This window comes from Magnolia sinica, chromosome 3 (genome assembly GCF_029962835.1).
Source record: "Magnolia sinica isolate HGM2019 chromosome 3, MsV1, whole genome shotgun sequence".
NCBI lineage: Eukaryota > Viridiplantae > Streptophyta > Magnoliopsida > Magnoliales > Magnoliaceae > Magnolia > Magnolia sinica.
This window is the reverse complement of record NC_080575.1, coordinates 30,118,617-30,141,909: the sequence shown is the minus strand read 5'-3', so window position 1 is coordinate 30,141,909 and position 23,293 is coordinate 30,118,617. Positions and strand designations below refer to the sequence as shown.

Here is a 23,293-nt window from a genome sequence, read left to right as displayed (position 1 = left end):
ATATTATCGGTATTGCTGCGTCGGCAACACCGAAACACCAATGTATCTATTGATTTCTACTTGTCACTGAAATATCTGCAATATATCACCTGATATCAATATTATCTCGTATCGGCGATATCTCAACATTCAAGCCTTCATATAAATTCCAAGTACCTCTTGTATCAGAAAAACTATCGCCAATACTAGTTGATATTTGGAAATCAACAGCCCCCCTGCGTAAATACTAAAAGAAGAAGAAAATCACAAAAATTGAATTAAATTGTTCCTAGCCCATTTCCGCTCTTCGATCACGATTTCTCCTCCAAACCTTGATTTCTGTACAAACAACTCAAGAGAAGAAGTCCAAATCCTACCACGATGAAATTCCACCAAAAAAGGGGGAGAACGGAATTTTGGGAGATTTCTGCCTTTATTTCTTTTGCTTTTTCTTTTCTTTTTTTTTTTCTTTTTTTTTTTTTGGGGGGGGGAGGGTTGTGTTTGTCAGAAGAAAGAGGGGTGCACCGTTTTTGCAATATAATATCAAAATATCCGTGATATATCACATGATGTATGCAATATTCCTCCTATGTTTCATACCAAGCTTGTGCAATACCGATATTATTGGCCAATACTATCAGTATTGCAACTACTGCATGCAATATGATAGTATCAGCCAATACTATCAATATTACAAACACTGCTTGGGATATTTTCCAAAATGGTCCATTCCATTACGATTTGTCAAATCCCACTCAACCTTATGATTTGATCCTCAAAATAGGCCTAGATCTAGTCTAAAATTAGTTTATAAGCTTCCTCTATGGGTACAATGTGACCAATACCGCTGTAGAATAACCGATAGTTAAAACCACAATATGTGATGGGAATCACCATACTAGGGAGGCAACCAAAAAGATCTTAGACTGGAATTTTCAAACATTTAATTATTCAACAATTAAAAAGACCATCCATATTCAAAGGATAAGAGGAAAATGATCAATGGGATGAAATATTCCCATATAGGAGTTTATTTATTGGTATCCTCCATCCACGCAAAGGCAGATGATAGAAACAGTTTGGATCATTTAAAAATGACCCCAGATCCAAAGTTTAACATCCCAACATATCCTATAACAATGTGGGGGGACATATTCTAGCAAACCTCCTTGGGATATGGAGGAAAGAAGATTTGACATGTGAGAATACGAAAGAGGAGTTATTTAGCATGAAAGATGGCACATGACTAGCCATGCGCATGCACATAGTGATTGTACACGTGGCACATATGTACCTCATCTTCAAAATGGTGAACCCATTGTAGGTGAGGCACAATCCAAACATTTACACTCAACAAATAATTCAAACTGTCCAACAAATGGTGGTCAAATGGATGGTTAAAAAGGAAATATAGTTAGCAATCCAAAATCAACAAACAGATGTTTACTAGAGGTTAAGATCTTCAAATTCATCTGATTCTAGGGCCACATGCCATTTAAATTGGGACCTCCAATGCAGACATCTTGGGTTCAGGTACATATATGACCTGGTTGTGTGCATTGGTATATTGTCCCCATTACAAACCATTCCTTTACATTATGATTTAAGCCATTAACGACTACGATATGTGAACTAATAATGCCGCAAAAGAGACATCATGTTGGGTGTATGCCCCTTTAGTACATGTTGGGTGCATGCACCCTTAGTTCGTGTTGGGTGCATTAAATATTTTTATCATTTTTCTTTTTAACAAATTTACTTATGACATCATGGGTCAACCTGGTAGGACCCATGGCTAGACCAGTTTGGACTAGACTGCCTGCTAAAATGGATCTACATTTGGTCTGAGTTTTGAGACATTGCCTGATAACACCAAACACATGTTTACTGATAAAATGTGAAACATTCCAGGAGTGGAAGAGCATGTACTCATAGCGAGGGAGACACAGGACACAATCACACAATTGGGCAAGAAGATTCACTCGGTGTAGTGTGACAATCAAAGGAAGCGACAACATTCAAAAGAAAAGATGGAGATGTGAATTCCTTGACATTATTAAAGCCTGATGCCCAATGCTGAAGTAACCACAACTGACAGGATATATATCGGTTCCTCAAGTGCAAAAGCACCATTCATCTAAACATGAAATGATTAAAAGTAACCACCTGCTGATGACACGGTTGAATAATACAATAGCCCATGGAAGAAATTGGCATGTTTTGAGCTCATTCATAAAACAAATGATCTTCCAGAGGACCCAAAAAGGATCAAATGCTGTCAAAAATGTATTTATCCACCTAACATATTCTGCATGCTCATCCTTTTAATCAGCAAAAACAGTTCTTTCTATAAAAATGAAAATAAAAAATAAAAGGTTTATTTCCAATTTATTTTAAGGGACTTGACTATGTCAGACAAGTACTTCATTTTGCATAAAAACAGTTCTATAAGAAAAAATAATAAATATATATAAATTAAAAAAAAAAAGAAGAAGAAGAAGAAGAAGAAATAAAAAAGCTATTTCTATTTATTTAAGGGACTTGACTGTGTCAGACAAGTACTTCATTTTGCAAAGCACAGAATTTCTTACTACTACAAAAGGTTAACTTGTGGCTGTGAAATGCAATTGTACATGGAATTATGTAAAGAAACCTTGATCTTTGCATTTGATCCAACGCTATATAACTTCATCACCATCATCATCATCATCTAAGCCTTGTCCCAACTTAATTGGGATAAGCCTACATAATTTCTTGCAGAAAATATGTTAGCAAATAGTGCCAATATGCCAGGAGTAGTCAGACACACCTATAAAGGCATTTTAGCAATATAGATTTTCTTGTGAAACTCAACTGATAGTATCAATATGACACCTGTGTTTCAATCCAGGATGAATTCATTTTTCACAACTGATGAACAGGAGTTACTGAAGAAAATACACCTAGATTGAAGAAAATTCTTCAGTTTTAATGTCCAAAAGTAACTGGAAATCAGTGTTTGTGACGGCTCGAATCCTTACTTTCCAGTGATGCCTACCACATCAAAACAAAAGGCAGAAAACAAAAAATAAAAGAGGATAGTTTAGCTATCAAAAGCTAACAGCACAAGTTTCCTTGTCATATCCCTCCAACCAATCAAGGTCACTGACAACATACTTTACAAGTTTCCTTGTCATATCCTAACTTTCCAGTGATGCCTTTGACATTTAACACTATCGAAGAAGAAACAGTTGAGAGGGAAGCCAACATACGCAACACCTGGCAACAAAGCCTAAGAACTTGCCAAAATGGATGCAGGAACACAGAAACAAGTATGTGCAGTGAATAGAATAAAGTTACTAGGCATATTTGATTTAACACCCTAACTATCTGAGGGACTGAAACTTGAATTGGTCACCCACGTGACCATGTCTACAAAAGTGGATGTTTACCCCCATTCTTTCTCAGGATATAAAGTGATCAGTGCCACTTCAAAAGACACATTACTAATGCCAATAGAACAAGATGCTGAAATATGTGAAATAGTACTTGTAACAAGAATCATTAAACAGCTCCACTTTTATAGGCACGCTGTGTCACTGGATAGATCAGAGTTGGAGCTAACCTTACGCAAGTTATCCAATGCACCACTGGTATCAAAGGTCTCATTGCCCAGCTCATCCATTGTAACAGCAGCAAGCTTTGCTAAAGTAACTCCAGAACAAAAGGGATGTCCTGGATTACTGCAAAAACAAACAATATGCAATCAAAACATTTTTGGAAGTAAACCACAGTAAAAGGAAAGGGATGCAGTGAAAAAGAATTACACAACCACAGAAGCATAAAGAAAATGACAGAAGAATCTTAGTACTCAGGGCCACATGTTGACAGACCTAACAGCATCCTCGTATCTGATATGGACATTGCTGATGGTGATTTTAAGATTGCCAATGATAGTTCCAATTAGAGAACTCAACCATGAATTTCCACCAGGTGGCTGCAAAACAATCAGCCCAACTAATTAATACAACACTGTGCAACTTCTGCCGCTTCCTATAAAAACCAGCAAAGTGAGTAGATCACAAAAGCCAGTTCAAAAAATGCAAATCAAATTACTGTTAAAGAAAGACTGAACTCCTCACCAAACACCATAAACAAAGATACTGAACTAAAAGAAAGAAAAGAGGAGAAGAAAAAGGAAATGTCACAACAGACCAAAAGAAGAATTTCAGAAGACAAAAAAAAAATCTCTATTATGGTTCCTGAACTCTTGAAAATAAGCCCTGCATTGGCATTGTCATGAACATGTCAAGCATCGGAGCAGGTATGAAAAATGTACTCCTCACTGTATTCAGTTAATCTAGAACACCAACCACGAACCAGCCATAACTGATGCAAAACAAACACATTTTACCCATCAGGTACCCCGCAGTAGGATTCTTTTAGTTTCGTGATGCTGTTAATGCAAAGGCAGCTATCGATGAGGACATTGTGCACACGCACGCCCGCACACCACCACCCATACGCACGTACGTATGCAGAAGGAGGACCCCACCATCGATCCGGCTCGATGACGACGTCCAGGGAGGGGCCTCCTAGCTAGAAGACAAGTTTTGGTTCAGAAAAGTGGGCCCGATAGTCAAGAAAAGCCCATCATCGGATCTCATGATCGTGGCCCACTAGTCGGATTGATTTCATATTTTATGTTTTGTTTATTGTTATTATTTAGAACATTGTGAACGCTTTAGAATTCTCTGTTTGGTTTTTATTTTAGTTTACTTCATCGCCAAGTAATAGGTTGCGCACATGGTGCGAGTTTTGGGGTATAGGATTTTCCCTATAAATAGGCACCCCTTGTAGTTCTTTTGATTCATTGAAGTTAATAAAAAAAATCCTGCTTTATTTTTCTGCTCTCTTCGTGAGTTGTGGAAGAATTCAAAAGTGAGTGTGAAGCCCTCCCTTTTCGAAGGGCTAACTACCGTAGTGTGAAGCCACATCGATCCCAATTCACCCCCATCCTCCATCATCTTTTTTTCCATCTTCCCCCACCATCCGTACTTCGAATTCGTCCTTTTGTTGCATCAGATTTCTTCATTACAGCAAGTTTCCAGATTTCGGCCCGCAGGCGAGCTGAAACTTCAGTGGAGCACCACGCACAAACCGTACATCGGATCGAGCTGAGATTTGGGGTTTTGGAGACCATCCCTGGCCAACCAGGGCCAAGGTGGCCTTTTTTCTAAATAGTGAGCCCCACACACGTGTGGCCGGGATCATACGCAAGTCCGTCTGACCATTGTTGTTGTCCACACGCGGGATCGTCTTTTGGCTCAGGTTTTTATCCTCTTTTATCCTCTCATAGCTGTTTTTCATGAATCATAGCCCTAGATTACGTTTTCCCTATGTTATTTGCCAATTTTCTTACCCTAGGGTTCCCCGAATTGGAATTCCTGAATCCCTTGGATTAAGGACTGATTATTATGCATGCGTGGATGATTATTTCTTATCTTTGAGTATTGTTTGGTTCATAATTTTTATTGATCCACCCTATCATGTGTAGGCCTGGACCCGCATAGATTCCCCTTAATTGAATGTTTGGACTTTCATGTGGGATATGGAATTTGTGTAATGGTTTCTGAACTAACGTGATCTTAAGCCTGAAATCTCGCATATCATATTTAATTTTCATGTCCTGCATCAACTATCCTCCATGAAATCCATGTGTAGGACTCTAAAAACGGTGGCTGCCTGGCTATCTAAAGAAGACGAAGGAAAAAGGGCCTCACTTAAATTCAATTTTGAAGGGAAAGTTGAACAGGAAAAGATCATGTGGAGACAGAGGTCGGGGCACTATGGCTTGAGGAAGGTGACAAAAATACAAAGTTCTTCAACAGGATAGCAAATTTAAGGAGACATGACAGAAAACCCCGTCTTGTGGTAGAGGGGAGAAGAGTGGAGGAGAAACGAAGCATTTTGAGGTGGTGATTAACCATTACTCCAATCTCTTCTCGGGTGTGTTGGGCCTTTATAATGGTCTGTGTGAGAGGATGAATGTTGTGTTCGTGGTCATCGCTCCTCTTGTGTTCAGTTGGAATGAGTGGGCTAATTGTTTCATCAATTGTAGTGTGTACATCGGTAGTGCGTACATTGTGTGAAGTGTGCAATTGGAGCATTCTTATATCTAAAAGAGTCGACTATCATTTGTGTAAGCATTGTAGTAGTCTCTTTAATTTCTTCTTCTAATGGAGATGTAGTGTGATCAAAGATCTGGGTTCCTAAATCCATCTGATTTTCTAAGTGTTCAAATAACCTTTAAGAGTAAATTATCTCTAGTGGTCAAAATCAATCCAAGTGTTATTTAAAGTAAGAAGGAAAATTAAAACATTTGACTACGAATAAACCAGATGAAAGTGATAGCATGTATAAACAGTCAATGGATCCAAGAAAATGCTCAAATCATGACATGGTTGTGGAACATTATGGAAACATTTGTTTGTGAGAATGTGTTGTTTCTAGATGTTGCAAAGGAGGTGTGGTATGCATTATGAGAGATGTATTCTAATCGGGACATCACGCGCGCACCTGCGCGCACGCCACCCCCGACGCACGTACGGAATGAGAGGGAGGGCCCCACCGTCGATCTGGCTCGATGACAACATTCAGGGAGGGCTTCTTAGTTAGAAGACAGAGTTTTGGTTCATTAGAGTGGGTCCGATAATCAAGTAAAGTCCATCATGGGATCTCATTATCGGGGCCCACTAGTCGGATTGATTTCATATTTTAGGTTTTGATTATTTATGCTATTTTCTTTGATTAGTTTTTATTTTGGTTTACTTCATCGCCAAGTAATAGGTTGCGCACAAGACACGAGTTTTGGGATATAGGGTTTCCTTATAAATAGGCACCCCTTGTAGTTCTTTTGATTCATTGAAGTTTAATAAAAATTCCTGCAAGTTTTTTTCTACTCTTTGAGTTTCTAAGTTGTGGAAAAATTCAAATGGGTGCAAAGCCCTCCCTTTTCGAAGGGCTAACTACCGTAGTGCGAAGCCACATCTATCCCCATCTGCCCCTACCCTCTATCATCCATATTTTCCCCTTTTTACAATCATCCTCGCTTCGAATCCATCAGTTTTGTAGCGGATCTTCTCCCTGCAGCCAATTTCCAGAATCTGGCCCTATAGGAGGGCTGAAACTTCGGCGGAGCATCGCGCACAGCCTGTAGCTCGGATCGCCCTAAAACTTTGGGGGTATGGAGCCCGCCCCTGGCCGACCAGGGCCAAGGAAATGGTTTCCGGGTGTGGGACCCGCTCGCACGTGCGTCAAGCCCTGGGCCGGTCCGCTTGTGGAATTTGTCTCCCGGTTAAGGTTTTCTCTTATTTTCCCTTTTTTCACACCTATTTTCATAAACCCTAACCCTAGATTGCATTACCCTTAATTTATTTGCCCTTTTTTTTACCCTAGGGTTCCTTGAGTTGAAATTAGTGAATCCCTTGGATTAGGGACTGATTACTATGCATGTATGGATGATTCTTATCTTTGAGAATTGTTTGGTTCATTATTTTTATTGATTCAGCCCTAACATGTGTAGGCCTGGACCCACATAGATTCCCCTTAATTAAATGTTTGGACTTTCATGTGCAATATGGATTTTGTGTAATTGTTTCTGAACTAACGTGATCTTAAGCCTGAAATCTCGCACATCATATTTGAATTTCACGTCCTGCATCATATTCATCCAAGAAAAACATCTCTCATACAAATCAATTGTTTGAAGATTCCAACAAGGAGATATATCCCTTGGTGAATACTATTCGAAACTCAAAAGGAATGTGAGAGGAGTTGAATGTGTATTAACCACTTATTGGTGATATGGGGAAACAACATCAGCAATGTGAAGAGGTCCTCGTAACTAAATTTCTATCTAGCTTAAAACCAGAATATGAACCAATGCATACACAAATCTTGGGTAGTAAGGATTTTCCATTACTAAAAGAAGTTTATGCTCGCCTTTAACGTGTATCTCTTGGCTCTACGAGTGGAGTCAGTAATAATTCTGCTCTAACATCATTTGTTAGACAAGGTAGAAGTGGTGGTCGTGGTGGTCATGGTGAAGGTAATCAATGAGGTGGCAAAGGTGATGAAGGTTGTTCGATCCCTTTCATATGTGACAAGGTTGTTATGCTGCTTGTCGGTCTCAGGATCAACTTGTTAATGTTTATCAGATGAAAATAAAAACCAGGGCTAGCTGATAGGTCCCTAGTAGAACCATTCGAGGATGAACTTTTTTTTTTAATTTTTATTTTTATTTTATTTTTTTACACACGCACCCCACACACACGCACGCGCTTACACATGCGCACACACCCCACACACGCACGCTATGGGATTTCACCACTGGTGGGTACTCGAACCCTTGACCTGGTGTTGAAACTCCTGGGAGTCTACCACCCGGGTAAGAGTAAGGACCCAATAATTTGCTTGCAATGGATCGGTTGTTGAATTCTTCCATGATTAAAAAATCGGCAAGGGTCTTGTACTTGTTTTCCTCAAGTAAGGAAATCTAGAATACTTTTTATGAGTTAGAATTTTATCAAAATAATTTGGCCTAGATCTATCAGTTGCATGAAGATACTACATCTCTTTGTCAAGGAGAACTATTAAATATTAAACAAAACTACAATCTCAAGCATGAATTTTAATACTCCAAAAATATTCAATAATTTTGTTCAAAGGATGTTTTAAGCCCAAAAGGGTTGATGGAACCAAGAAGGATATTTGAATTAATGGCAAGGTCAAGTGCCGAATCTGAACCTCTCCGAGCTCAAATAACTAGACAACAAGCTCTGCATAGCATCAACAAAGTATATACTCTTTTACTAAGGCATAAGAGGTGGAGGCATCAATTCCTACTACAATAGATCAACTCTTATCTCTAAAGGAACAATGGGTCGTGGTAAAGGTCCTGATAGGGACACAGGGAGATGTAATGATGATCGTGACTTGGGACAACATGGTAGAGGCAGGGGGGAAATTTTGTACCCATTACAAACAAAGGAATCACTTTTTTATCACTTGTTGGAAAACAGCATGGTAAACCCACTCAATGATCAAGCAGAGTTCTAATGATACCTTTGTCAAATCAAGAGAAATTCCAGGTGATGTTCACAATAATGTTACAGCATCTATTGTAGATGATTCATCCCATGATGACTAAGAAAGCAATAGCCTAGCTGTGATATTGTAGCGACAAATAGCCTAACTATAGATGATCTATTGTTGGGCCCTTACCAATGTGATCAAGTATAGTTTGCCCAAAGTAGAATTTGATCACTAGCCTATCTCATTGTAGTTAGTGAGGAATCATGGGGACTAAAACCCCTTCGGTTTGAGCTTTCTGGTTGAAAGACAGATCTCAAGCAAGGTAGGAGAATGGTGGAGATCGTTGAATGTATCAGGGTTGGCAAGGCACAAGCTTATGCCTTGCTATAGGAGAAAAGGTTTTGTGACGCAGGACAACTAACCACTTGCTTTAAAAGCTCAAAGTAATAGAGTGTGGCGAATCAATCTTTTTATCTCATAGTCCAAGTCAGGCCCTCGGCCGAAACCCCCTCATGGGCCCCGCATTACATGGGTCTCACCTCACACGAGACATTCACCTCACGCAGACCACCTACCCTAAGTGTGCCCCCGCCTCACACAGGCCACCCCACTCAAGCCCGGTGTGAAAATGCCCTACATTAATAACCCCAATGAGGAGTTTCGAAAACAAGTCATGCCACTTTGATACCACTTTTAACGCCGGACAACAAACCAATTGCTTTAAAAGCTCGAACTAATAGAGAGTGGCAAATCAATCCCTTTTATCTCATAGCCCAGGTCGGGCCCTTGGCCAAACCCCCCTCGTAGGCCCCACTTCACATGGACCCACATCACATGGATCTCGCCTCACATGGGCTGACCACCCCTAGTGTGCCCCCGCCTCACACAGGCCACCCCACTTAAGCCCAATATGAAAATGCCCCTGCATTATTTTGTAAAAAGAGAAATACTGCACTAGGTAGGAAGAAAAAGACTGTCAGATGCAATTCAATTGCTAGATGGAAAAAAGGAAGATGGCACTCTATCCAAGGGCAAAGTGCACATAGACATGTTACTTCAAGAACTGGAAATGATATTGAAAGACACAGAGATCAAATGGAGGCAATGTTCACGAGTAGTGCAGCTGAAAGAAGGGGATAGAAAAACAAGCTTTTCTTTCATGGAATAGCTAATGCGAGAAGACTCAACAACCGGATTCACTCCCTAGTAGTGGAAGACGAGATGTTGGAAAGGAAAGAAGATATTTGGGAGCAATTGTTGGGTTCTACAAGAAGGTACTCAAGGGGGGATCATTGGAACTGGCCAACTCTCAACAACATTGAGTTTGACCAAATAGGAAAAGATGAAGCAGCCTGGGGGAAAAAACTAATTGAAGAAGAAGAGGTCCTCCAAGTGAATAAGGATCTAGGGAGAGATACGGCTCCGGGTCCAGATGGCAGATGGCTATCCCATGGCTTTCTTCCAATCTTTTCATGACCAAGTCAAACTTAATCTCCTAGCATTCATTAATAAGTTCTCCAATCGAGATAGTTTGTCCAAATTATTTGAGGTTCTTTTATAGTATCAGCTAACAGTCTATTGCTGCAATTCTAAGTATGGATTCATACATACACACATTCCAAAGCAGCCTACATATGCATTCAATAGTGCATGTATTATTTCAAGGCACATGTGCATGTATGCACGTTAAGTGCATTAATTCAACACACACCCTTAATGCACTTTCCAGATTACTTCCAACATCTCTCAAAGGTAACAACACCTTACTTTTGAGAGTTCCTTAGTGAAAATGGCAGCCATTTGATCTTCCGTCTTGAAATACTTAAACTTGATCTCACCGCTCTCAACAACTTCACAGATGAAGTGATACTTGATCGCGTTGTGCTTCATCTTATGATAGATTCAAAAAATAAGATAAAAGCATTGCACAAATTCCAACACATCCTACATGTGCATCCAACAATACATGTATTATTTCAAGGCACGCATGTATATATGATATGTGCACATAAAGTGCATTGATTCAATAGTTTCAATGTAGATTTTACTCTTATAGTTCAATCTCCGATGCACGGCCCCTCGGATCACAAGAAATTAAAATAATTTTTAGAGGGGTAGGGCACAACACAGTAGACTGCCACTGGCACAACTGAGTGTTGCCCATGCTTTGCACTTTCACATGGCCTAGCATCCCTAATGAGGACATCATGTCACGTACGACCTTGCGTACGTATCAGAGGAGGAGGCGGGCCACACCGATTTCTTTGTGGCTAGGCAAGTACCCGTGATCGTGCCGAAGACCCCATGTGCATGTGTGAGCATCTGGAAGATCCCACACTAGGAAGATACACATGAGTTGCTTTATGGAGTAATTCAGACCATTGGATTGGAGGGACGTGACAATCGGGCCATTGGATCACATGGATCACATAATCGGGCCATTGATCGTTGATCGCCCACATCAGTTTTAGACTTCATCGTATTTTAGGAATTAATCTTTATTATTTTATATTTGGACACATTATGAGTATTTTAGTTGATTTTATTTAGACTAAGGCTATTTTCGTTAAAATTCACAAGACAGGAATTATTGTAATTTCTAAAACTTCTTGGATCTATAAAAAAGGGGGGCGTGTGACCTCTCTCCCATTAGATTTTGTGATTTAAAAATAAAAAACAAAATAATAAAAAAATATATATATAAAAAAAACGAGAGAGAGAGAGAGAGAAGCTCTTGCTTTCTTCTTCCATCTTCATGCGATTTGAAGATACTTCCATTGGATTTGGAAGGAAGATTGGTGCGAGGCTAATCTTCATCAACGGAGGTGTGAGGTCTCCATCTATCCCCACACCATCTTCTATTTTCTCCCCCATCCAGGTATTTTCTTCAGGTTCTTCATTCTCTCATCCCATATCTTCGTCTTCTCCCAAACCCAACTTTCTCATACCCATCCACAATCCAAACCCTAATCGACCTAAACCCATCCACCCCCACGCCACACGTGTGAATCCCACCTTGCCCCTTTTTAGTTCCATATAATCATTATATCAAACCCCTTTCTTCAATCCCCGAAACCCTAAACCTAAAATTCCTAATTTTCCTACTTTCCCAAATTACCTAAACCCTAATTTTCACCATAGGTTGTATTAGGTTTTTCTATTTTGAAATAGATTATACCCTATGTTAATTGGGTGTCCATACATCCATTAGATCCTACTTTCTTTTTATTTAATGATCATTTGTCACGATGTTGGTAGCTTAGGCTAGGATTATGTATGATGCTCTTTTGATTTTCATGATAATTGTGATGATTATAGCGATTTTTGTTTTGTTTTTTTGTTAAATATCTTAATTCGGCTACTTGCTCTCACAAATTAATTGGTTCATGCATCAGTCCTGCATCGAATTTGGTATCAGATAACAATTTTAGCGTGGGTCAATCGATCATCAACCTCTTTTTTTTTGTGGTGAAAATTTCCTACAGAACCTCTTCACCCAAATTGTAAAAATCGTAGAGGTTTCAAGCGCTCCGCCCCAAACCCCGGGCAGGGGCATGCCGCCCCCTGCACCCCCAGCGAGCTAACCGCGAGACCGGCTCTGTGAAGGGGACATATTTTGTTAAGTTAGGTTTTGTTGAGTCCCCATATAAATCTAGGCCATATAGGATTTTTATGTCACATCTAAGTTAAGAGTCACATATAGGGTTTCCTTTAAGAGTTTACTTGTGTATGCCCACTCTTTCAGGGCGTGGTTTTGGTCTACACCCCACTATGAATCTAGAGCAAATTGCTGAGGCCTTTAATGCTATCAATAATTGTCTGACGACCATTGAAGCGCACAGTAGAACCACTGTTACTCAATTAACCGCAACCAATGCGCGCGTCAATCAACTTGAGGCCTCCTTATAGGCAAACTTTGACACTGGGAAGACGTTCAATCTCACGCTGCAAATCAAGTTGATAGGTGGGAGCACAATCGTGGCCAAGGTGTTGGCCATGGTCGAGCACACGTGTCGTAACCACGTGAGGAGCGTTATGACCGTTATGATCCAAATGCACATGTCATGAAAGGTGTGAAAGTTGACGCCCCAAGTTTTGATGGTCACTTGGACCCCAAAGCATTCCTTGATTAGTTGGCAGACATGGACCACTATTTTGAGTGGTATGATATGTCTGACACCTGTCCAGTGAGATTTGCCAAGATGAAGTTGGTGGGTCAGGCCAAACTTTTTTGGACCAACATGGAGTGTAAAATTGAAAGGAAAGGAGAGGCCACAGTTGCGCACTGGGCCAAGATGAAAGAGGTCCTTCAAGAAAAGTATTTCCCTCTTTCTTATCGTCAAAGGCTCCTAGACCAATGGCAGGCTTTGTGCCAGGGATCCATGATCGTTCCAGATTACATCGCTAGGTTTGAGTACATGATGCGATGTGACATTGAGGTAGACCCGATGGTTACATTGTCTAGATTCAGGATGGGCCTCCATTTTGAGATCCAACGAGAACTTTATTCTCGTGATGCTGGTACATTGGAGCACATGTACCAAGTGGTGCAAGACATTGAACATTACCTCAAGGCACCGGTTGGTAAGCTTTATGACTCTCGAGATCCAAGTGTCAAGACTTACTCTCAATGGGCTAAGCCTAACATGGGGACTCAGTCTAGACCCCAAGTTGGGTCCCAACCCAAACCTAGAGATGTTAAAGAAAAAGGGATAGCAAGTGCTAGCTCAGGGGAAGGTAAGAAAACGCGATGCTTCAATTACCATGGAATTGGTCACTTTGCGCTTGCACATCAATGTCCCTCGAAAGAGAGGAACAAAGCCCTGGTAATTGACGAAGGTGAGTAAGAAGGAGATGAATAGGGCGATTTTAAAGAAGAATCTGATCAGCCCAGCATCAATGGTGCTAGTGATGAAGAAGTAGAAGAAGAAGAGACCACACCACTTGCAATAGTCAGGTGCGCCTTGACCAATGCTAAGGAGAATGATGATTGGCGTCGGACTACGATATTTTACACCTATGTAAAATGTGGATAGAAGAATTGCAAGGTGATGTCGATAGTGGCAGTTACACCTATAGAGTGTCATGGGTGGATGCATCTTCCATACCTGTTGCCCAGCGATGTCTCATGCCCGTTAATTTTGGATCGTATTCAGATTCGTTGTGGTGCAACGTCTTACCTATGGACATTGGACACATCATTTTGGGATGGCCTTGGCTATTTGACCACGATGTGACGATATATGGCCGCTTAAATGTATGTTCATTCATGCATCAGGGAAAAAAAATTATCTCTAGTTCCTCTCCCACCAAAAGCAATGCGAAGAAGAAAACTGAGGGGAAGTTGGGTAACCCAAGGGATACGAGGAATTCCCAACCTCTCTCCATGTAATCAATGCTAAGGAGTTTAAGAGAGAGACTAAGGTGGATTCGATGGTGTATGCCTTAGTGGAGAGACAAGTTATACCCGAGGATAGTTTGGAGGGACCCCGTGAGGTGAAGCCAATTGCGAATGAGTTTCACGATGTATTTCCAAAAGACTTACCAGATGAGCTTCCACCCATGTGGGACATCCAGCATGCCATTGATCTTATCCCTGGGTCGACTCTACCAAACTTTCCTCATTATCAAATGAATCCTACGGAGCATGAGGAGTTGAAGAGGCAAGTAGATGAGCTCCTCAGAAAGGGTTTCATTCGGGAGAGTACGAGTCCGTGTGTCATGCCAGCGCTTCTCACGGCCAAGAAAGATGGCATGTGGCGCATGTGTATGGAAAGTCGAACCATCAATAAAATCACGGTCAAATACCAGTTTCCCATACCGTGTCTTAATGATATGTTAGACATTATGGCGGGTGCCACAATATTTTCAAAGATTGACCTCAAGAGCGGGTATCACCAAATACGTATGCACCCAGCAGATGAGTGGAAGACAGCCTTCAAGACAAAGGATGGGCTATACGAGTGGCTAGTCATGCCCTTTGGCTTAACGAACACCCCGAGCACATTTATGAGAGTGATGACCCAGGTGCTGAGACCCTTTATGGGTAAGTTCCTTGTGGTGTATTTTGATGACATTCTTATTTATAGCACATCAAATGAACAACACCACCATCTGAGGCAAATTTGCGGGGTCCTCAGAACTGAAAAGTTGTACAATAACCTTAAGAGGTGTACATTTACGTCAAAAAGCGTTATCTTCTTAGGGTTCATCGTATCATCTAAGGGCATGAGAGCGGACCCCGAGAAAGTCTGTGCCATAGTTGAATAGCTTAAACCACGCAATATTCATGAGGTGCGAAGCTTTCATGGCTTGGCAACTTTTTTATGGGTGATTCATTAGAGGATTTAGCTCCATTATGGCTCCCATCACGGATTGCATCAAGAAAGGGGAGTTTGTATGGACTAAAGCTGCCTCTAAAGCCTTTAAGGAGATTAAGGGCAAGATGAGCGAAGCCCCCGTCATGCGCCTTCCAAACTTTTCTAAAGTCTTTGAGGTCGCATGTGACACATCTGGGATAAGTATAGGTGGCATGCTCGGTCAGGAAGGGCACCCCGTTGCTTATTTTAGTGAGAAGTTGAATGAGGCAAAGCAACGATATTCCACCTATGACAAAGAGTTCTATACGGTCGTCCAATCCATGCGCCATTAGCAGCATTATTTATTACCACAAGAATTTGTCTTGTTCTTTGACCATGCCTTACGTTACCTCAGATCCCAGAAGAAAATAAACCGTAGGCATGCCAAATGGGTCCAATTTCTTCAAGAATACTCCTTCGTTCTTAAACATAAGGCTGGGGTCGAGAACAAACCTGTTGATGCCCTTAGTCGTTAGGTGGTGCTTTTCCAAAGTATGAGAGTGGAAGTGACTGGGTTTGATCGGCTGAGAGAGGAGTATCCTACATGCTCAAACTTTGGAGATTTGTATGCGTCACTACAAGATGGTCAAACGAGCGACAATCGTGGGTTTGTCATCATCGATGAGTTCCTATTTAAATGTGATAGACTCTGCATCCCTCATACATCCCTCCATGATTTCCTAATTTGGGAACTTCATGCAGGAGGGATAGCCAGTCATTTGGGGAGGGACAAGACCATTGCCTTTGTGAAGGATAGATTTTATTGGCCAAGTCTCAAGCGAGATGTAGCAAAGATTGTTAGGCAGTGCAGGACTTATCAACTGGCAAAGCGGATGAAGCAAAATATAGGATTGTATACGCCTTTACCAGTACCCCATGCTCTGTGGCAAGACATTAGTATGGATTTCATGTTGGGCTTAACAAAAACTATTAAGAATCACGATTCCGTATTTGTGGTCGTGGACCGTTTTTACAAAATGACCTATTTCATTCCATGCTCGAAAACATCGGATGCCTCCAATGTGACTAAGTTTTTCTTTGGGGAGGTTGTGCGTTTACAGTCTACCTAAGACCATAGTGTATGATCATAATGTACGCTTTATGAGCTATTTTTGGAAGACACTATGGCACATGATGGGGACAAGGCTTCAATTTTCATCTGCCTATCACCCTTAAACAGACGGTTAGATTGAAGTTGTCAATAGAAGTTTTGAAAATCTGCTTAGATGTCTTGTGGGTGATCATGTCCAAACTTAGGATACCATTTTGCCTATAGCCGAGTTAGCATATAATAGTTCCATCAATAGGTCCGTAGGCATGAGTCCACTTGAGGTTGTGCATGGCTACAAACCTAGGAAACATGTAAATCTCATACTTGTGTCTGTGTCCCATAGGCCATCTGAGTCCGCACATGAGTTTGCACATCACATACATGAGTTGCATAGTAAGATCAGGAAGCGAATTAATGTAAGTAATGAAAAATACAAAGTGTTTGTTGATTCTCACCGCAGGTTTCATGAATTCCAATTGGGAGATTATGTCATGGTTCGTATGAGGCCCAAACGGTTCCCACATGGGGTCGTTAAAAAGTTACAAACGCGTAACGCATGACCATACAAAATAATGCAAAAACCGGGTCCTAATGCGTATGTAGTAGACCTTCCACCTACCATGGGAATTAATTCTACTTTTAATGTAGAAGATCTAGTACAATACAAGGGTCCTGCAACTTTACCTTTTGATCCACCCACGACCCTCCCACAAACCATGACCTAGCCCCAAATCCATGGCCCCTACCTGCCCAATCATCTAAGCCATCATCAACTTTACCTTCCTTGCCTGCTCGAAGCGAACAGATAGAAGACATACTAGATGCATGAGCAGTTTCCACTCGACATGGAGGATTTCAGAAATTCCTTGTCAAGTGGAAGCACAAGCCGATTTCAGACAGTATGTGGATTACTAAGGACGAACTACAGCATTTAGATCCAGACATTTTGGAGCGCTACAAAAGTTTGTCCGCCAGAGGCGAACTCTTCTCAGCTGAGGAGAGTTGATGAGAACATCACGTCACGTACGCCCTTGCGTATGTATCAGAGGAGGCGGGCCGCACTGATTTCCCTGTAGCTAGGCGAGTACCCGTGATCGTGCTGAAAACCCCATGTGCATGTGAGAGCATCTGGAAGACCCCACACATGAGCTTCTTTATGGAGTAATCCAGACCGTTGGATTGGAAGGACGCAATGATCGGGCCATTGGATCGCATGAATCACATGATCGGGCCATTGATCGTTAATCACCCACATCAGTTTTAGACTTTATCATATTTTAGGAATTAATCTTTGATTATTTTATATTTGGACACATTGTGAGTGTTTTAGTTGATTTTATTTAGACTAAGGCTATTTTCGTTAAAATTCACAAGACGAGGATTATTGTAAGTTTTAAAACTTCTTGGATCTATAAAAAGAGGGGGGCGTGTGACCTCTCCCATTAGGTATTGTGATTTTTTTTTAGTTTTTTTTTTTTTTTTTTAAGAGAGAGAGAGAAGCTCTTGCTTTCTTCTTCCATTTTCATGCGATTTGAAGATACTTCCATTGGATTTGGAAGGAAGATTGGTGTGAAGCTAATCTTCATCAACGGATGTACGAGGTCTCCATTTATCCCCTCACCATCTTCTCTTTTATCCCCTATCTAAGTATTTTCTTCAGGTTCTTCATTCTCCCATCCCATATATCCGTCTTCTCTCAAACCCTACTTTCTCATACCCATCCACAATTCAAACCCTAACCGACCTAAACCCATCCACCCCCACACCACACGTGTGACCGTACGGCCACATGTGTGAATCCCACCTTGCCCCTTTTTTGGTTCCCCGTCATCATTATATCAAACCCCTTTCTTCCATCCCCGAAACCCTAACCCTAAACATAAAATTGCTAATTTTCCTACTTTCTCAAATTACCCAAACCCTAATTTTCACCCTAGGTTGTATTAGGTTTTTTTATTTTGAAATAAACTATACTCTATGCTAATTGGGTGTCCCTACATCCATTAGATCCTAGTTTCTTTTTATTTAATGATCTTATGTTACGATGTTGGTAGCTTAGGCTAGGATTATGCATGATGCTCTTTTGATTTTCATGATATTTGTGATGATTATAGCGATGTTTTTTTCTTGTTTATTTTTTGTTAAATATCTTAATTCGGCTACTTGATCTCACAAGTTAATTGGTTCATGCATCAGTCCTGCATCAATCCCCCCACCAATTGGGGGGGGAAAAGTCATAAAAAATTCAGCGACAGACTGCACTTCAAGTATCGTATTTGTAACTTATAAAATTCACCCTGCTTATCCAGAACTTTCTGTCCATGCTTTAGTAGTTTTATGAATTTCGCTTGCAGAAACTCTGTGATCGTCGGAATTCTCCAATCTCCACATGAGAAGCAAAGACCTAAACCAAGGTCTCGTCTTGGATCTTGGTGTGCTATGCAGCCACTAGGATCACATCCTCCTCACGTGCATCCAAGAAAGTAACATTGGGAAAGTTGAAAAATAGAACTTACAGAAAATTGAAGATGATAAAGAAAGAATCAACTCGAAATCAGGTATTTGCTACTCAAAGTCATGCTTAACCAGTCAAAGAAAAAACCAAGAGAAATGGTTTAGAACATCCATCCACTTTAAAGGAAGCAGATTATTTCTTTTTCGAAGATTGATAAAGGAAGCAGATATTTTCATATATATTTTGTAGCTTCAATATCAACATGTCTGCCAAATCAGCATAGGTTTTCACCATTACAGCAGAAATGAATTCCTAGAAGGTTCAATAGCAGAATCTAGCCTCCAAGATACAGTATACTGATAACAAATGAGGATCAAATTGAAATCTTATAGGTATTAAATTTCTCTGAAAGAATATCTAACAGCATTATTCCATTCAAAAAATAATAATACTATTTAACAGAAACACCAATTTTAGTGCAATAAAGAAGGAGAGTTCATATAAATAGAATCCATACATTTCCTAATTTTGATCTCTTCGATTTTGCTTCAAGAGTTGCAGCTTCTGCCTCCTGCATGGCACAGGGATTCACTTAGCATTAGAAACAATGGAAAAAAGACTAATGTCCCACATAAATACTAACTATAGCCAATTCCAGCAGCTGATGACCAAGAAAAATGTTAAATTCACTAAATAACACAACAGATGTAATAGAAGTCATCCATATCTAATAAGTGATGGAGGCAGTTAAGCATCCATCATGAACTTTCAAAGAAACAAATGCCTCCAAATCTTAACCATCGCAATCAAAAAGTTCACAAACATGGTGAAACAAAGTATGTAACAAAACATGCTAAGAGTTGGAAAGATTCAGGTCCCTTAAGGGCAACCTCCAACTTGAAACAGTTAGAGGCTGGAATGAGGAAGAGCAGCAACACAGTTAAGGAACTTCCAACTTTGCTGCACAAGTGAGTGTTCTAGTGACAACAGTACGCATGGGAACTACAGTAAAAAGGTGAACATTAAGGTGAACATGCTTATCAAAATAATGGGACAAGAACCATCAAGACAATGGGAATGAGCACCCTAAACATGAACAAACATGAGCTCTTTTTCTTTCGGCATCAACTAAAAAAAAATTATTAGACCACAAAGGTACAAAAGGGACAAGAACCATCAAGACAATGGAAAGGGGTACCCGATAAAAAAGGAGGTTCTACTAACTTCTTAGCCAGAGAGTGGGCCATTTAATTCTCTATTAACTTGTGAAATTACAAAACCCATAGAACAAGAAAGCATTCTTATTTTGTTACAAATGCAAGCTAGTTTCCAAGGAGGATCAAACTTCCTAGAGGCCAGCACTGCACAAATCAACTTCCGTCAACAATCCACCCATCCACTTTGCAACTAACTCGACACTTATTTTCATAGCCATCAGTTCTGCTCGATTAAAGGACCCCCACACCTGCCAGACCACAAAACATAAGCTTTATGGAATAATAAGCATACCTAAGAATGCCACCTACCCGAGATTACCAGCGGAGCTACCATCAGTATTCAATTTCGACAAACCAGAGAGAGGTGGAGTGAAGCACTCTTAGGAAGCAAACGAAAAAATATATATATCATCAGTCATTATCTCATTTGCAAAGCAGAATATGAGTGAATGCACCATTAAAGCTCTTGAGCCACCGCCCCGTCTCCACCAGGCTCTTTGATTCTTCCAAAAATCTTATCGTGGTTGTGGCTACTAAATGCAGGAGCATTTTCACAACGGGCTCAAGTGGGGTGGCCTGTAGGACGCAAGGGCACACTCGAGGCGGGTGGCCCATGTGAGGCTGGTGGCTCATGTGAAGCAGAACCCATGTTAAGTGGGGCCCACAAGGGGGGTTCGGTCGAGGTCCTAACACATGAGATGTGGGGCCTAGGCTATGAGATAAAGGGATTGATTCACCACGGCCTATCGGTTTCGAGCTTTTAGAGCAAGCGGTTAATAGTCCTGCATCAAAGTGGTATCAGAGCGGGAGGTCTCATGTTCGAAACTTCTCACCGAAGGTGATTAATGCAAGGGCATTTTCACACCAGGCTCGAGTGGGGTGGCCTATAGGACGCAAGGGCACACTCGGGGCAGGTGGCTCATGTGAACCGGAACCCATGTGAAGTGGGGCCCATGAGGAGGGTTCAGCCGAGATGTGGGGGCTGGGCTATGAGATAAAGGGATTGATTCACCATACTCTATCAGTTTGAGTCTTTAGAGCAAGTGGTTAATTGTCCTGCATTGCTACTACTCTTCAAAGATTCTTGTACTCCTTTCTTTCCATACTTGCCACATTATCCCTAGTGGAAGCAGTTTCCATTGGAGCTTGCCTCTAGGCTTGAATGGTCCTCCACTCCTACCTCATCAACTTCCCTGCTGAAGTTGGAAAGACACAATATACTTCAAAAAGGGTAAAGAAATTGATCAAAATCCTCCATGTTGCCTCACAATGTATGCAAAGATGGTTTGATGACACTAAATTCTTTTGACCCATGATACACATGTTAGCAAGAGACTAGTTCGTTTTCCTAAGGTTGTCTAGCATGAAAGTTTTCTTCACCGTAGCAGCCCAACAAAAAGCCTCAACATGGGGAGGGATGAGAGAACCACATGCTTTTACCCAAGGAGGCTTGGTAGGAGTAGAGGAAGGCATGGTTTTGAAGATAAGTTGGATGAGAATAAATCCCTAAAACAAGTGCCCAAAGCTTCTCGCAATCCACAAAAGGAGAATGCCCTTCTTTTAAACATCGAGAAGATCAGCCAAAATCTCAATCTCAAAGTCCCTAAATCCATATGGGATTACAGAGCCTGTAATCCAACCATTCACCGCCTGAGTGTATTTTGGTAGCAATGAAATAAAGTTGCAAAACCGCCCAGCCATGGAAAATACATAAAGCTTCCCATAGAAGCACCCATTCACCATTACCAATCTTATATCTTGAATTGTCTGATGCTACCAGCAATTATAGAGGCATCACTGAATTTTGAAATTGATTTCCAGACTAACCTTTACCCCTGTTACCACTCCCAGCACCCAACTTCTCTGATTCTCACCGCATTTCGACTAGGCGTCCACTTTCCTCCACAAAGCCTCTACCTCATTGAATTCCAGCACCATTTTGACAGAAGGGCAATTTCTCACTCAACCTTCCTTTACCAATTCCCCTTTGGCTATCAGCTTGTGTACATCTTCCGATTTCAGTTGATGGAACTTACACTTATCCCCAAACTATTCCATAAGAAATCTCTTCCTCTTCTTCTTCCTTCTTCCTTCCTTCTTCTTCTTCTTCCTGTTCTTTTTCTTTTTCTTTTTTTCTTTTTTTTTTTTGCTACTTACAACCAGATTTTTGAACGAGAAGAGATAAATGTCAAGAGGTTGGAGAGACTTACCCCTATAAATGCTTTCCCAAATTCAAATACTCTCGTATGGCCTCAATGGTACACTTTTAATAGTTTGAATATCAAGGGACATCTATGTCTTGCACAAAAAAAAAAAAAAAAAAATAAATCATTATGCAAAATGCTCATACTTAAAATGTTCAACAAACCTACAACCAGGATGAGATCCATATGAAGCCCTAACCTTTTTCAAACTCATTATATAACAAATTAACTACTCATGACCAGGATTAGGTCCCCTGGTGTATTTGTTTGACGATGACATGGTGCTAGTCAAAAACTGCAGAAGCTGCAGCGTTATTGCAAGGAGCAAGGATATCTGACAGCCATCACTGCTGGCCCCTAATCCTTGAAGGGGATTCTGCAAAGACTATCAAACGGGCTAAATCAGGTCTACACGCTTAGAAGGTATCAAATGTAATGGACGAATTCTACGAAATTTTCCCTAACAGATCAGTTCCGTTTCCTCGTGTTCATATAGAGGTGAATTTTGTTGTGATGGGCTAGCAAAATCGCAGTAATCAAGAGATAGCCTACATATAGTTGTAAGGAACGCTGGGATCATGTAGTATGGAGGATCTGCTATCAGGGGTCCTTCAATAGTTTTCAGGATCTTGAGTACATGAACAAAACATTTAATAATGCAAATAAAATCAACAATGTTACTGCAGAGTTAAAGCATGAAGCATGGCACCATACTGACAAAGTTCAAACTGAAGCAAATAGGGTGAAGCTTAAAATTGAAACAAAGTGCTGATTGGAGAATTAGTCATACCTCAATTTGTTGAAGCTTGGCTTCGAAAAGCTTTTTTCTGTCTTCCTCCTAATGAAAATTATGACACCAGGGGCAAGTTGAACTCAAACAGCAACCAATATATAGATAACATATAACAAGTGGAAAAAAAAAAAAAGGAAAGAAAGAAAGAAAAAGAAATTAT

General features: G+C 40.7%; 1 protein-coding gene across 1 annotated transcript in view; it reads right to left on the bottom strand.

The window, feature by feature from the left end:
* Positions 1-23,293, bottom strand: part of LOC131239768 (uncharacterized) — a 226,098-nt gene that overhangs the window by 183,677 nt on the left and 19,128 nt on the right. The window contains exons 5-8 of the mRNA XM_058237630.1: positions 23,131-23,178; positions 19,437-19,490; positions 3,852-3,955; positions 3,584-3,701 (exon numbers count right to left, since the gene is read on the bottom strand). Of these exons, the coding sequence (XP_058093613.1) occupies positions 3,584-3,701; positions 3,852-3,955; positions 19,437-19,490; positions 23,131-23,178 (324 nt within the window). The remainder of the gene's footprint in view (positions 1-3,583; positions 3,702-3,851; positions 3,956-19,436; positions 19,491-23,130; positions 23,179-23,293) is intronic.